The 17,907-nt window shown below is 42.4% G+C and overlaps 1 protein-coding gene across 1 annotated transcript in view; it reads left to right on the top strand.

The window, feature by feature from the left end:
* The window catches only part of LOC139748811 (pseudouridylate synthase 7 homolog), a 558,239-nt gene that overhangs the window by 533,920 nt on the left and 6,412 nt on the right, over window positions 1-17,907 (top strand). Inside the window, exon 16 of the mRNA XM_071662245.1 lies at window positions 11,266-11,366. Within this exon, the coding sequence (XP_071518346.1) occupies window positions 11,266-11,366 (101 nt within the window). The remainder of the gene's footprint in view (window positions 1-11,265; window positions 11,367-17,907) is intronic.

Raw genomic sequence — 17,907 nt, 5'->3', positions numbered from 1 at the left:
ATACCACATCGCTCCAATTCACTCTATACCTTGCCCTCCTTTCACCCTCCTGCATGTTCAGGCCCCGATCACACAAAATCTTTTTCACTCCATCTTTCCACCTCCAATTTGGTCTCCCTCTTCTCCTCGTTCCCTCCACCTCCGACACATATATCCTCTTGGTCAATCTTTCCTCACTCATTCTCTCCATGTGCCCAAACCATTTCAAAATACCCTCTTCTGCTCTCTCAACCACGCTCTTTTTATTTCCACACATCTCTCTTACCCTTATGTTACTTACTCGATCAAACCACCTCACACCACACATTGTCCTCAAACATCTCATTTCCAGCACATCCATCCTCCTGCGCACAACTCTATCCATAGCCCACGCCTCGCAACCATACAACATTGTTGGAACCACTATTCCTTCAAACATACCCATTTTTGCTTTCCGAGATAATGTTCTCGACTTCCACACATTCTTCAAGGCTCCCAGAATTTTCGCCCCCTCCCCCACCCTATGATCCACTTCCGCTTCCATGGTTCCATCCGCTGCCAGATCCACTCCCAGATATCTAAAACACTTCACTTCCTCCAGTTTTTCTCCATTCAAACTCACCTCCCAATTGACTTGACCCTCAACCCTACTGTACCTAATAACCTTGCTCTTATTCACATTTACTCTTAACTTTCTTCTTTCAAACACTTTACCAAACTCAGTCACCAGCTTCTGCAGTTTCTCACATGAATCAGCCACCAGCACTGTATCATCAGCGAACAACAACTGACTCACTTCCCAAGCTCTCTCATCCACAACAGACTTCATACTTGCCCCTCTTTCCAAAACTCTTGCATTCACCTCCCTAACAACCCCATCCATAAACAAATTAAACAACCATGTATATATATATATATATATATATATATATATATATATATATATATATATATATATATATAAAGAGACAGGAGGTCAACCGAAAGGTGCAAGAGGTGAAAAAGAGGGCAAATGAGAGTTGGGGTGAGAGAGTATCATTAAATTTTAGGGAGAATAAAAAGATGTTCTGCAAGGAGGTAAATAAAGTACGTAAGACAAGGGAGCAAATGGGAACTTTAGTGAAGGGCGCAAATGGGGAGGTGATAACAAGTAGTGGTGATGTGAGAAGGAGATGGAGTGAGTATTTTGAAGGTTTGTTGAATGTGTTTGATGATAGAGTGGCAGATATAGGGTATTTTGGTTGAGGTGGTGTGCAAAGTGAGAGGGTTAGGGAAAATGATTTGGTAAACAGAGAAGAGGTAGTAAAAGCTTTGCGGAAGATGAAAGCCGGCAAGGCAGCAGGTTTGGATGGTATAGCAGTGGAATTTATTAAAAAAGGGGGTGACTGTATTATTGACTGGTTGGTAAGGTTATTTAATGTATGTATAACTCATGGTGAGGTGCCTGAGGATTTGCGGAATGCATGCATAGTGCCACTGTACAAAGGCAAAGGGGATAAGAGTGAGTGCTCAAATTACAGAGGTATAAGTTTGTTGAGTATTCCTGGTAAATTATATGGGAGGGTATTGATTGAGAGGGTGAAGGCATGTATAGAGCATCAGATTGGGGAAGAGCAGTGTGGTTTCAGAAGTGGTAGAGGATGTGTGGATCAGGTGTTTGCTTTGAAGAATGTATGTGAGAAATACTTAGAAAAGCAAATGGATTTATATGTAGCATTTATGGATCTGGAGAAGGCATATGATAGAGATGCTCTCTGGAAGGTATTAAGAATATATGGTTTGGGAGGCAAGTTGTTAGAAGCAGTGGAAAGTTTTTATAGAGGATGTAAGGCATGTGTACGTGTAGGAAGAGAGGAAAGTGATTGGTTCTCAGTGAATGTAGGTTTGCGGCAGGGATGTGTGATGTCTCCATGGTTGTTTGATTTGTTTTTGGATGTGGTTGTTAGGGAGGTAAATGCAAGAGTTTTGGAAAGAGGGGCAAGTATGAGGTCTGTTGGGATGAGAGAGCTTGGGAAGTGAGTCAGTTGTTGTTCGCTGATGATACAGCGCTGGTGGCTGATTCATGTGAGAAACTGCAGAAGCTGGTGACTAAGTTTGGTAAAGTGTGTGAAAGAAGAAAGTTAAGAGTAAATGTGAATAAGAGCAAGGTAATTAGGTACAGTAGGGTTGAGGGTCAAGTCAGTTGGGAGGTAAGTTTGAATGGAGAAAAACTGGAGGAAGTAAAGTGTTTTAGATATCTAGGAGTGGATCTGGCAGCGGATGGAACCATGGAAGCGGAAGTGAATCATAGGGTGGGGGAGGGGGCGAAAATTCTGGGAGCCTTGAAGAATGTGTGGAAGTCGAGAACATTATCTCGGAAAGCAAAAATGGGTATGTTTGAAGGAATAGTGGTTCCAACAATGTTGTATGGATGCGAGGCGTGGGCTATGGATAGAGTTGTGCGTAGGAGGATGGATGTGCTGGAAATGAGATGTTTGAGGACAATATGTGGTGTGAGATGGTTTGATCGAGTAAGTAATGTAAGGGTAAGAGAGAGGTGTGGTAATAAAAAGAGTGTGGTTGAGAGAGCAGAAGAGGGTGTTTTGAAATGGTTTGGTCACATGGAGAGAATGAGTGGGGAAAGATTGAACAAGAGGATATATGTGTCAGAGTTGGAGGGAACGAGGAGAAGTGGGAGACCAAATTGGAGGTGGAAAGATGGAGTGATAAAGATTTTGAGTGATCGGGGCCTGAACATGCAGGAGGGTGAAAGGCGTGCAAGGAATAGAGTGAATTGGAACGATGTGGTATACCGGGGTTGACGTGCTGTCAATGGATTGAACCAGGGCATGTGAAGCGTCTGGGGTAAACCATGCAAAGTGTGTGGGGCCTGGATGTGGAAAGGGAGCTGGGTTTTCGGTGCATTAGTACATGACAGCTAGAGACTGAGTGTGAACGAATGGGGCCTTTGGTGTTTTTCCTAGCGCTACCTCGCACACATGAGGGTGGAGGGGGTTTTTATTCCATGTGTGGCGAGGTGGCGATGGGAACAAATGAAGGCAGACTATGAATTATGTACATGTGTATATATGTATATGTCTGTGTGTGTATATATATGTGTATATTGAGATGTTTAGGTATGTATATTGTGCGTGTGTGGACATGTATATATATACATGTGTATGTGGGCGGGTTGGGCCATTCTTTCGTCTGTTTCCTTGTGCTACCTCGCTAACGCGGGAGACAGCGACAAAGCAAAATAAGTAAAAATAACTATATATATATATATGGGGATGAGAGAGCTTGGGAAGTGAGTCAGTTGTTGTTCGCTGATGATACAGCGCTGGTGGCTGATTCATGTGAGAAACTGCAGAAGCTGGTGACTGAGTTTGGTAAAGTGTGTGAAAGAAGAAAGTTAAGAGTAAATGTGAATAAGAGCAAGGTTATTAGGTACAGTAGGGTTGAGGGTCAAGTCAGTTGGGAGGTGAGTTTGAATGGAGAAAAACTGGAGGAAGTGAAGTGTTTTAGATATCTGGGAGTGGATCTGGCAGCGGATGGAACCATGGAAGCGGAAGTGGATCATAGGGTGGGGGAGGGGGCGAAAATTCTGGGAGCCTTGAAGAATGTGTGGAAGTCGAGAACATTATCTCGGAAAGCAAAAATGGGTATGTTTGAAGGAATAGTGGTTCCAACAATGTTGTATGGTTGCGAGACGTGGGCTATGGATAGAGTTGTGCGCAGGAGGATGGATGTGCTGGAAATGAGATGTTTGAGGACAATATGTGGTGTGAGGTGGTTTGATCGAGTAAGTAACGTAAGGGTAAGAGAGATGTGTGGAAATAAAAAGAGCATGGTTGAGAGAGCAGAAGAGGGTGTTTTGAAATGGTTCGGGCACATGGAGAGAATGAGTGAGGAAAGATTGACCAAGAGAATATATGTGTCGGAGGTGGAGGGAACGAGGAGAAGAGGGAGACCAAATTGGAGGTGGAAAGATGGAGTGAAAAAGATTTTGTGTGATCGGGGCCTGAACATGCAGGAGGGTGAAAGGAGGGCAAGGAATAGAGTGAATTGGAGCGATGTGGTATACTGGGGGTGACGTGCTGTCAGTGGATTGAATCAAGGCATGTGAAGCATCTGGGGTAAACCATGGAAAGCTGTGTAGGTATGTATATTTGCGTGTTTGGACGTATGTATATACATGTGTATGGGGGTGGGTTGGGCCATTTCTTTCGTATGTTTCCTTGCGCTACCTCGCAAACGCTGGAGACAGCGACAAAGCAAAAAAATATATATATATATATACATATATATATATATATATATATATATATATATATATATATATATATATATATATATATAAATTTTTTTTTTTTTTTATACTTTGTCGCTGTCTCCTGCGTTTGCGAGGTAGCGTAGGATATATATATATATATATATATATATATATATATATATATTTTTTTTTTTTTTTTTTTTTTTTTTTTTCATACTATTCGCCATTTCCCGCGATAGCGAGGTAGCGTTAAGAACAGAGGACTGGGCCTTTGAGGGAATATCCTCACCTGGCCCCCTTCTCTGTTCCTTCTTTTGGAAAATTAAAAAAAAACGAGAGGGGAGGATTTCCAGCCCCCCGCTCCCTTCCCTTTTAGTCGCCTTCTACGACACGCAGGGAATACGTGGGAAGTATTCTTTCTCCCCTATCCCCAGGGAAATGAGATGTTTGAGGACAATGTGTGGAAATAAAAAAGAGCTAGGTTGGGGATAGGGGATTAAGAATACTTCCCACGTATTCCCTGCGTGTCGTAGAAGGCGACTAAAAGGGGAGGGAGCGGGGGGCTGGAAATCCTCCCCTCCCCTCTCTTTTTTTTTTTTTTTTTTAATTTTCCAAAAGAAGGAACAGAGAATTGGGCCAGGTGAGGGTATTCCCTCAAAGGCCCAGTCCTCTGTTCTTAATGCTACCTCGCTAACGCGGGAAATGGCGAATAGTTTAAAAGAAAGAAAAAAAGATATATCCATAGGGATAGGAGAGAAGGAGTACTTCCCACGTGTTCCCGGCATGTCGTAGAAGGCAACTAAAACGGGAGGGAGCTGGTGGGTGGAAATCCTCCCCTCATGTTTTTTTTTTTAATTCTCCAAAAGATAGAACAGAACAGAAGGCCAAGTGAGGATATTCCCTCAAAGGCCCAGTCCTCTGTTGTTAATGCTACCTTGCTTATGCAGGGAATGGCGAATAGTGTGAAAAAGAAAGAATATTTTTTTTTTTTTGTCTTCCGCGTTTGCGAGGTAGCGCAAGGAAACAGACGAAAGAAATGGCCCAACCCACCCCCAGACACATGTATATACATATGTCCACACACGCAAATATACATACCTACACAGCTTTCCATGGTTTACCCCAGACACTTCACATGCCCCGATTCAATCCACTGACAGCACGTCAACCCCGGTATACCACATCGATCCAATTCACTCTATTCCTTGCCCTCCTTTCACCCTCCTGCATGTTCAGGCCCCGATCACACAAAATCTTTTTCACTCCATCTTTCCACCTCCAATTTGGTCTCCCACTTCTCCTCGTTCCCTCCACCTCCGACACATATATCCTCTTGGTCAATCTTTCCTCACTCATTCTATCCATGTGCCCAAACCATTTCAAAACACCCTCTTCTTCTCTTTCAACCTAGCTCTTTTTTATTTCCACACATTGTCCTCAAACATCTCATTTCCAGCACATCCATCCTCCTGCTCACAACTCTATCCATAGCCCACGCCTCGCAACCATACAACATTGTTGGAACCACTATTCCTTCAAACATACCCATTTTTGCTTTCCGAGATAATGTTCTCGACTTCCACACATTCTTCATGGCTCCCAGGATTTTCACCCCCTCCCCCACCCTATGATCCACTTCCGCTTCCATGGTTCCATCCGCTGCCAGATCCACTCCCAGATATCTAAAACACTTTACTTCCTCCAGTTTTTTTTTCTTTTTCATAAATGTACTGGAAAAGTTGAGGTCCAGATAAAATTTTGGTCTGTCAAGGCTTTATTATGGCGGATGACCAACTACCTACCCTCATGTATCCAAGATACGGTTGTACTTTGTGTAATGAAGAAAATTGAGAAACATCATAAGCCAATATTCCTGTTTCATGATAAGAGAAGTGAACCAGGCAGTATGATACAGTGGTTAAATTGATGAAAACTACTATTGACGTTTGTGTAAATAAAGATACATTTCCTTTTCCCATAGCCAGAGGTTGAACCATTATGTGACATTCATTTTTCATTTCATTTCAAGCTAGAAGTTTCAGTTTTCTAAATTATTTCTTACATTTTTTCATATGTATATATATGTATATGTGTGTATGTGTGCGTATGTATATATATATATATATATATATATATATATATATATATATACTTTGTCGCTGTCTCCCGCGTTTGCGAGGTAGCGCAAGGAAACAGACGAAAGAAATGGCCCAACCCCCCCCATACACATGTATATACATACGTCCACACACGCAAATATACATACCTACAGAGCTTTCCATGGTTTACCCCAGACGCCTCACATGCCCTGATTCAATCCACTGACAGCACATCAACCCCGGTATACCACATCACTCCAATTCACTCTATTCCTTGCCCTCCTTTCACCCTCCTGCATGTTCAGGCCCCGATCACACAAAATCTTTTTCACTCCATCTTTCCACCTCCAATTTGGTCTCCCTCTTCTCCTCATTCCCTCCACCTCCGACACATATATCGTCTTGGTCAATCTTTCCTCACTCATTCTCTCCATGTGCCCAAACCACTTCAAAACACCCTCTTCTGCTCTCTCAACCACGCTCTTTTTATTTCCACACATCTCTCTTACCCTTACGTTACTCACTCGATCAAACCACCTCACACCACACATTGTCCTCAAACATCTCATTTCCAGCACATCCATCCTCCTGCGCACAACTCTATCCATAGCCCACGCCTCGCAACCATACAACATTGTTGGAACCACTATTCCTTCAAACATAGCCATTTTTGCTTTCCGAGATAATATTCTCGACTTCCACACATTCTTCAAGGCCCCCAGAATTTTCGCCCCCTCCCCCACCCTATGATCCACTTCCGCTTCCATGGTTCCATCCGCTGCCAGATCCACTCCCAGATATCTAAAACACTTCACTTCCTCCAGTTTTTCTCCATTCAAACTCACCTCCCAATTGACTTGACCCTCAACCCTACTGTACCTAATAACCTTGCTCTTATTCACATTTACTCTTAACTTTCTTCTTCCACACACTTTACCAAACTCAGTCACCAGCTTCTGCATTTATGTAGCATTTATGGATCTGGAGAAGGCATATGATAGAGTTGATAGAGATGCTCTGTGGAAGGTATTAAGAATATATGGTGTGGGAGGAAAGTTGTTAGAAGCAGTGAAAAGTTTTTATCGAGGATATAAGGCATGTGTACGTGTAGGAAGAGAGGAAAGTGATTGGTTCTCAGTGAATGTAGGTTTGCGGCAGGGGTGTGTGATGTCTCCATGGTTGTTTAATTTGTTTATGGATGGGGTTGTTAGGGAGGTAAATGCAAGAGTTTTGGAAAGAGGGGCAAGTATGAAGTCAGTTGGGGATGAGAGAGCTTGGGAAGTGAGTCAGTTGTTGTTCGCTGATGATACAGCGCTGGTGGCTGATTCATATATATATATATATATATATATATATATATATATATATATATATATATATATATGTGTGTGTGTTGTATATATATGTACATGTATGTCCATATATATGTATTTATATGTGAATTTTACTGGATGCATTGTTCTTCGTCTGTTTTCTGGCACTACCTCTCTGCAGCTTCAATTATTTGCTACAATAAGCAGCAGAGTAAAGCTGGACCCCTTTAGAGTGAAACTTCTTTGACAAGATTGTACTATATGGATAAAAATGAATTAAAAGTGACTTTTCACTCGCAGTGTCTGCTAACACCGATGCTACCAGCCAACCTCCCCAGACATCATCTGCTCAACAGCACTACACACAAGGATCAATTGGAGCTTACTGCATGAGCTATCCTCTGACCAATTTTCCATCCTGATAACATTCCATTTGGCCCACCAATCATCAGAAAGACTTAAACAAACTATACCAAAGGTGACTGGCCAGCCTTCACACAGTACATGGAAACTAAAGCTGCCAAAATTCAATATGATGATTTCTCACCCCTAAATCACATAGTCCCACACTTCATCAACATCTCCAACCAAGCCAGCAGAAAGCACATACCACAAAGGCACAGAAAGAAATACAACCCAAAATTCTTCATACAACTTTCAGATCTGATGAAGCAAAGAAACCTGCTCAGGCAAAGCAATTCATCATCAACAGAAATCAGAGAATAAGTCCATACTCTAAATAACATTATCCCTATCCTAATCACTGAAAGACAAGCAGAAACTGACACTCCTTCCTCAACACAATGAACCATATGACACACAGCAAACAAAATTCTGGCAAACAGTAAATAAGATCCACACTTATCATGCCAATCCAGCCCCCATTCTTGAAGCACTCCTGACTCAATCCAATGATATCCTTTCTCCTGAAGATAACACAAGCATACTGATGAGTGAATACTAAAGAATTAGCTACACATCAGCATTACACTTAAACAGGGATATTATGAAAGTCCTACACAAAATCCATCCAGAAACAGCTTCTCACCAATCCTTTACTCCAACTGTTACAAGCAAAACAACTATAACCTTAAAGAGCTCTCCTGTTACAGGCTCCAACAAAATAGTGAACTTTCACATACAACACTTTGGCCCATTTACAATCCAAGCACTTTCAGATATTTTTGACCAATCCTGGCTACACAACAAAATCCCTAACATTCTGAAGGCATTCAACACTCTTCCCTGACTCATCCTAATGCAAAAGACACTTGCACTACCTCGCAAACGTGGGAGACAGCAAAAAAAATATATATATGTATATATGGGAGTGGGGGGCTGGAAATCCTCCCCTCTCTTTTTTTTTTTTTCCAAAAGAAGGAACAGAGAAGGGGCCAGGTGAGGATATTCCCTCAAAGGCCCAGTCCTCTGTTCTTAACGCTACCTCGCTAATGCGGGAAATTGCGAATAGTATAAAAGAAAGAAAGAAATATATATATATTTATTTTATTATTTTTATTATACTTTGTCGCTGTCTCCCGCGTTTGCAAGGTAGCGCAAGGAAACAGACGAAAGAAATGGCCCAACCCCCCCCCATACACATGTATATACATACATCCACACACGCAAATATACATACCTACACAGCTTTCCATGGTTTACCCCAGACGCTTCACATGCCTTGATTCAATCCACTGACAGCACGTCAACCCCGGTATACCACATCGCTCCAATTCACTCTATTCCTTGCCCTCCTTTCACCCTCCTGCATATTCAGGCCCCGATCACACAAAATCTTTTTCACTCCATCTTTCCACCTCCAATTTGGTCTCCCTCTTCTCCTCGTTCCCTCCACCTCCGACACATATATCCTCTTGGTCAATCTTTCCTCACTCATTCTCTCCATGTGCCCAAACCACTTCAAAACACCCTCTTCTGCTCTCTCAACCACGCTCTTTTTATTTCCACACATCTCTCTTACCCTTACGTTACTCACTCGATCAAACCACCTCACACCACACACTGTCCTCAAACATCTCATTTCCAGCACATCCATCCTCCTGCGCACAACTCTATCCATAGCCCACGCCTCGCAACCATACAACATTGTTGGAACCACTATTCCTTCAAACATACCCATTTTTGCTTTCCTAGATAATGTTCTCGACTTCCACACATTCTTCAAGGCCCCCAGAATTTTCGCCCCCTCCCCCACCCTATGATCCACTTCCGCTTCCATGGTTCCATCCGCTGCCAGATCCACTTCCAGATATCTAAAACACTTCACTTCCTCCAGTTTTTCTCCATTCAAACTCACCTCCCAATTGACTTGACCCTCAACCCTACTGTACCTAATAACCTTGCTCTTATTCACATTTACTCTTAACTTTCTTCTTCCACACACTTTACCAAACTCAGTCACTAGCTTCTGCAGTTTCTCACATGAATCAGCCACCAGCGCTGTATCATCAGCGAACAACAACTGACTCACTTCCCAAGCTCTCTCATCCCCAACAGACTTCATACTTGCCCCTCTTTCCAAAACTCTTGCATTTACCTCCCTAACAACCCCATCCATAAACAAATTAAACAACCATAGAGACATCACACACCCCTGCCGCAAACCTACATTCACTGAGAACCAATCACTTTCCTCTCTTCCTACACGTACACATGCCTTACATCCTCGATAAAAACTTTTCACTGCTTCTAACAACTTTCCTCCCACACCATATATTCTTAATACCTTCCACAGAGCATCTCTATCAACTCTATCATATGCCTTCTCCAGATCCATAAATGCTACATACAAATCCATTTGCTTTTCTAAGTATTTCTCACATACATTCTTCAAAGCAAACACCTGATCCACACATCCTCTACCACTTCTGAAACCACACTGCTCTTCCCCAATCTGATGCTCTGTACATGCCTTCACCCTCTCAATCAACACCCTCCCATATAATTTACCAGGAATACTCAACAGACTTATACCTCTGTAATTTGAGCACTCACTCTTATCCCCTTTGCCTTTGTACAATGGCACTATGCACGCATTCCGCCAATCCTCAGGCACCTCACCAAATAAAGTGCATAAGACAAGGGAGCAAATGGGAACTTCAGTGAAGGGCGCAAATGGGGAGGTGATAACAAGTAGTGGTGATGTGAGAAGGAGATGGAGTGAGTATTTTGAAGGTTTGTTGAATGTGTTTGATGATAGAGTGGCAGATATAGGGTGTTTTGGTCGAGGTGGTGTGCAAAGTGAGAGGGTTAGGGAAAATGATTTGGTAAACAGAGAAGAGGTAGTGAAAGCTTTGCGGAAGATGAAAGCCGGCAAGGCAGCAGGTTTGGATGGTATTGCAGTGGAATTTATTAAAAAAGGGGGTGACTGTATTGTTGAGTGGTTGGTAAGGTTATTTAATGTATGTATGACTCATATATATTTATATATATGTATAAAGTTATTATTTTATTTATTCTATAAAGTAAAATAGAATAAAAAAATAAAAAGATTATTTAATTACCTTGTGTGATAAGGAGTTATTTAGAATTAGAATATTTTGAAGTAAATTTTGTACTGTTTGTATAGTTGCTGATAAACAATTTTATGACTTTTCAGAGGGTCCCAGCAGAGCAGTGATTGTGGAGATGACACTGCCATCTTCCTCATATATATCTGTGGCATTACGAGAGTTGCTAAGAAGAGAGACCTCGTGGCAGGTAAGTAAAATTGAACAATCAATAATTATATCTTGACACATTTGAATTCCCTGGGGATAGGGGAGAAAGAATATGGGGAGTGCTCATCCTCCTTGAAGGCTCAGATCGGGGTGTCTAAATGTGTGTGGATGTAACCAAGATGAGAAAAAAAGGAGAGATAGGTAGTATCTTTGGGGAAAGGAACGTGGATGTTTTGGCTCTGTGTGAAAAGAAGCTCAAGGGTAAAGGGGAGGAGTGGTTTGTGAATGTCTTGGGAGTAAAGTCAGGGGTTGGTGTGAGGACAAGAGCAAAGGAAGGAGTAGCGCTGCTCCTGAAGCATGAGTTGTGGGAGTATGTGATAAAGTGTAAGGAAGTAAACTCTAGATTGATATGGGTAAAACTGAAACTGGATGGAGAGAGATGGGTGATTATTGGTGCCTATGCACATGATCATGAGAAGAAAGATCATGAGAGGCAAGTGTTTTGGGAGCAGCTGAGTGAGTGTGTTAGCAGCTTTGATGCATGAGACCAGGTTATAGTGATGGGTGATTTGAATGCAAAGGTGAGTAATGTGACAGTTCAGGGTATAATAGTTGTACATGGGGTGTTCAGTGTTGTAAATGGAAATGGTGAAGAGCTTGTAGATTTGTTTCCTGAAAAAGGACTGGTGATTGGGAATACCTAGTTTAAAAAGAGAGATATACATAAGTATATGTATGTAAGTAGGATAGATGGCCAGAGAGTGTTATTGGATTACATGTTAATTGATAGCGCAGGAAAGAGAGACTTTTGGATGTTAATGTGCTGAGAGGTGCAACTGGGGGGATGCCTGATCATTATCTTGTGGAGGCAAAGGTGAAGATATGTAGAGGTTTTCAGAAAAGAAGAGAGAATGTTGGGGTGAAGAAAGTGGTGAGAGTAAGTGAGCTTGGAAAGGAGAGTGTGAGGAAGTACCAGCAGAGATTCAGTGCAGAATGGAAGAAGGGGAGAGCAAAAGATGTAAGTGGAGTGGGGGAGGAATTGGATGTATTTAGGGAAGCAGTGATGGCTTGTGCAAAAGATGTGTGTGGCATGAGAAAGGTGGGAGGTGGGCAGATTAGAAAAGGTAGTGAGTGATGGGATGAAGAAATAAGATTGTTAGTGAAAGAGAACATAGAGGCATTTGGGCGATTTTTGCAAGGAAATAGTGCAAATGACTGGTAGATGAATAAAAGAGGCCAAGAGAAAGGTGCAAGAGGTGAAAAAGAGGGCAAATGAGAGGTGGGGTGAGAGAGTATCATTAAATTTTAGAGGGAATAAAAAGAAGTTTTGGAAGGAGGTAAATAAAGTGCATAAGACAAGAGAACGAATGGGAATATCAGTGAAGGGGGTAGATGGGGAGGTAATAACGAGTAGTAGTGAAGTGAGAGAGTTTGTTGAATGTTTGATGATAGAGTTCTAGATATAGGTGTTTTGGTCGAGGTGGTGTGCGAAGTGAAAGGGTCAGGGAGAATGGTTTGGTAAACAGAGAAGAGGTAGTGAAAGCTTTGCAGAAGATGAAAGCCAGCAAGGCAGCATGTTTGGATGGTATTGCTGTGGAATTTATTAAAAAAAAGGGGGTTACTTTGTTGTTGACTGATTGGTGAGGATATTCATTGTATGTATGGTTCATGGTGAAGTGCCTGAGGATTGGCAAAATGCATGTATAGTGCCATTGTACAAAGGCTAAGGGGATAAAGGTGAGTGTTCACATTACAGAGGTATAAGTTTGTTGAGTATTCCTGGGAAATTATATGGGAGGGTATTGATCGAGAGGGTCAAGGCATGTACAGAGCATCAGATTGGGGAGGAGCAGTGTGGTTTCAGAAGTGGTAGAGGATGTGTGGATCAGGTGTTTGCTTTGAAGAATGTATGTGAAAAATACTTAGAAAAGCAGATGGATTTGTATGTAGCATTTATGGATCTGGAGAAGGCATATGATAGAGTTGATAGAGATGCTTTGTGGAAGGTATTAAGAGTATATGGCGTGGGAGATAAGTTGCTAGAAGCAGTGAAAAGTTTTTATCGAGGATGTAAGGCATGTTTATGAGTAGGAAGAGAGGAAAGTGAGTGGTTCCCGGTATATGTCGGTTTGCGGCAGAGGTGTGTGATGTCTCCATACCTGTTTAATTTGTTTATGGATGGGGTTGTTAGGGAGGTGAATGCAAGAGTATTAGAGAGAGGGGCAAGTATGCAGTCTTTTGTGGATGAGAGGGCTTGGGAATTGAGTCAGTTGTTGTTCACTGATGTTACAGTGCTGGTGGTTGATTCGGGTGAGAAACTGGAGGGTTTGGGAAGTGAGTCAGTTGTTGTTTGCTGATGATATAGCGCTGGTAGCTGATTTGGGTGAGAAACTGCAGAAGCTGTTGACTGAGTTTGGTAAAGTGTGTGAAAAAAGAAAGCTGAGAGTTAATGAGAATAAGAGCAAGGTTCAGTAGGGTTGAGGGGGAAGTCAATTGGGAGGTATGTTTGAATGGAGAAAAACTGGAGGAAGTGAAGTGTTTTAGATATCTGGGAGTGGATTTAGCAGCAGGTTGGAACCATGGAAACAGATGTGACTCACAGGGTGGGGGAGGGGTCTAAGGTTCTGGGAGCATTGAAGAATGTGTGAAAGGCGAGAATGTTATCTCAAAGAGCAAAAATGAGTCTACTTGAAGGAATATTGGTTCCAACAATGTTATATGGTTGCAAGGCGTGGGATATAGATAGAGATGTGCGGAGGAGGGTGGATGTGTTGGAAATGAGATGTTTGAGGACAGTATGTGGTGTGAGGTGGATTGGTCGAGTAAGTAATGAAACTGTAAGAGAGATGTGTGGTAATAAAAAGAGTGTGGTTGAGAGAGCAGAAGTGGGTGTATTGAAATGGTTTGGTCACATGGAGAGAATGAGTGAGGAAAGATCGATAGAGAGGATATATGTGTCAGAGGTGGAGGGAACGAGAAGTGGGAGACCAAATTGGAGGTGGAAGGATGCAGTGAAAAAGATTTTGAGCGATTGGGGCCTTAACATACAGGAGGGTGAGAGGTGTGCAAGGAATGAAGCGAATTGGAACAATGTGGTATACCGGCGACGATGTCCTGCCAGTGAATTGAACTAGGGCACGTGAAGCATCCGGGGTAAACTATGGAAAGTTTTGTATGGTCTTTATGTGGAAAGGGAGCTGTGGTTGGGCACATTACACATAACAGCTAGAGACCGAGTGTGAACGAATGTGGGCTTTGTTGTCTTTTCCTAGTGCTATCTCACACATGCACGGGGGGAGAGGGGTGCCATTTCATATGTGGCTGGGTGGTGACGGGAATGGATGAAGGCGGTAAGTATGAATATGTACATTTGTATATATGTATATGTCTGTGTATGTATATGTATGTGTACATTGAAATGTATAGGTATGCATATGTGCGTGTGTGAGCATTTATATACATATGTTTGTGAGTGGGTTGGACCATTCTTTTGTCTGTTTCCTTGTGCTACCTTGGTAACATCTCCCAGTCATTTGCACTGTTTTCCTGCAAAAATCATCCAAATACCTCTCCCTTCTCTTTCACTAACAATCTTAATTCTTCATATGACCACTCACTACCCTTTCTAATCTCCCCACCTCCCACCTTTCTCATGCCACAGGCATCTTTTCCACAAGCCATCACTGCTTCCCTAAATACATCCCATTCTTCCCCCACTCCCCTTATGTCATTTGGTCTTACCTTTTTCCATTCTACACTCAGTCTCTCTTGGTACCTCCTCACACAAGTCTCCTTTCCAAGCTCACTTACTATCACTACACTCATCACCCCAACATTCTCCCTTCTTTTCTGAAAACTTCTACAAATCTTCACCTTTGCCTCCACAAGATAATGATCAGACATCCCTCCAGTTGCCCCTCTCTTCACATTAACATCCAAAAGTCTCTGTTTCAGGCACCTATTAATTAACACTTAATCATATATCATTATTATTTTTATAATTTTGCTTTGTCGCTGTCTCCCGTGTTAGCGAGGTAACGCAAGGAAAGAGACGAAACAGTGGCCCAACCCACCCACATGCACATTTATATACATACACATCCACACACGCAAATTTACATACCTATACATCTAAATGTATACATATATATACACACACAGACATATACATATATACACATGTACATAATTCATACTATCAGCCATTATTCATTCTCATCGCCACCCCGCCACACATGGAATAACAACCCCCTCCCCCGCTCATGTGTGCAAGGTAGCGCTAGGAAAGACAACAAAGGCCCCATTTGTTCACACTCAGTCTCTAGCTGTCATGTAATAATGCACTGAAACCACAGCTCCCTTTCCACATCCAGGCCCCACAGAACTTTCCATGGTTTACCCCAGATGCTTCACATACCCTGGTTCAATCCATTGGCAGCATGTCGGCACCGGTATACCACATCGTTCCAATTCACTCTATTCCTTGCACGCCTTTCACCCTCATTTATGTTCAGACCCCGATCACTCAAAATCTTTTTCGCTCCATCCTTCCACCTCCAATTAGGTCTCCCACTTCTCCTCGTTCCCTCCACCTTTGACACATATATCCTCTTTGTCAATCTTTCCTCACTCTTTCTCTCCATGTGACCAAACCACTTCAAAACACCCTCTTTTGCTCTCTCAACCACACTCTTTATTACCACACATCTCTCTTACCCTATTATTACTCACTCAATCAAACCACCTCACACCATATATTGTCCTCAAACATCTCATTTCCAGCACATCCACCCTCCTGTGCACAACTCTATCCATAGCCCATGCCTCGCAACCATACAACATTGTTGGAACCACTATTCCTTCAAACATACCCATTTTTGCTTTCCGAGATAATGTTCTCGACTTCCACACACACTTCAAGGCTCCCAGAATTTTCGCCCCCTCCCCCACCCTATGATTCACTTCCGCTTCCATGGTTTCATCCGCTGCCAATCCACTCCCAGATATCTAAAACACTTCACTTCCTCCAGTTTTTCTCCATTCAAATTTACCTCCCAATTGACTTGACCCTCAACCCTACTGTACCTAATAACCTTGCTCTTATTCACATTTACTCTCAACTTTCTTCTCTCACACACTTTACCAAACTCAGTCACCAGCCTCTGCTGTTTCTCACATGAATGAGCCACCAGCGCTGTATCATGAGCGAACAACAACTAACTCACTTCCCAAGCTCTCTCATCCCTAACAGACTGCATACTTGCTCCTCTTTCCAAAACTCTTGCATTCACCTCCCTAACAACCCCATCCAAAAACAAATTAAACAACCATGGAGACATCACACACCCCTGCCGCAGACCTACATTCACTAAGAAACAATTACTTTCCTCTCTTCCTACACGTACACATGCCTTACATCCTCGATAAAAGCTTTCCACTGCTTCTAACAACTTGCCTCCCGCACCATATATTCTTAATACCTTCCACAGAGCATCTCTATCAACTCTATCATATGCCTTCTCCAGATCCATAGATGCTACATACAAATCCATTTGCTTTTCTAAGTATTTCTCACATACATTCTTCAAAGCAAACACCTGATCCAAACATCCTCAACCACTTCTGAAACCACACTGCTCTTCCCCAATCTGATGCTCTGTACATGCCTTCACCCTCTCAATCAATACCCTCCCATATAATTTACCAGGAATACTCAACAAACTTATACCTCTGTAATTTGAGCACTCACTCTAATCCCCTTTGCCTTTGTACAATGGCACTATGCATGCATTCTGCCAATCCTCAGGCACCTCACCGTGAGTCATACATACATTAAATGACCTTACCAACCAGTCAACAATACAGTCACCCCCTTTTTTAATAAATTCCACTGCAATACTATCCAAACCTGCTGCCTTGCTGGCTTTCATCTTCCGCAAAGCTTTTACTACCTCTTCTCTGTTTACCAAATCATTTTCCCTAACCCTCTCACTTTGCACACCACCTCGACCAAAACACCCTATGTCTGCCACTCTGTCATCAAACACATTCAACAAACCTTCAAAATACTCACTCCATCTCCTTCTCACATCACCACTACTTGTTATCACCTCCCCTTTAGTGCCCTTCACTGAAGTTCCCATTGGTTCCTTTATCTTATGCACTTTATTTACCTCCTTCCAGAACATCTTTTTATTCTCCCTAAAATTTAATGATACTCTCTCACCTCAACTCTCATTTGCCGTCTTTTTCACCTCTTGCACCTTTCTCTTGACCTCCTGTCTCTTTATTTTATACATCTCTCACTCAATTGCATTTTTTCCCTGCAAAAATCGTCCAAATACCTCTCTCTTCTCTAATAATCTTACTTCTTCATCCCACCACTCACTACCCTTTCTAATCAACCCATCTCCCACGCTTCTCATGCCACAAGCATCTTTTGCGCAATCCATCACTGATTCCCTAAATACATCCCATTCTGTACTCAGTCTCTCCTGGTACTTCCTCACACAAGTCTCCTTCCCACACTCACTTACTCTCACCACCGTCTTCACCCCAACGTTCACTCTTCTTTTCTGAAA

This window comes from Panulirus ornatus, chromosome 1, assembly GCF_036320965.1.
Source record: "Panulirus ornatus isolate Po-2019 chromosome 1, ASM3632096v1, whole genome shotgun sequence".
Lineage (NCBI taxonomy): Eukaryota > Metazoa > Arthropoda > Malacostraca > Decapoda > Palinuridae > Panulirus > Panulirus ornatus.
Note: the sequence above shows the minus strand (reverse complement) of the source record. Positions and strands in the feature narration are given on the sequence as shown.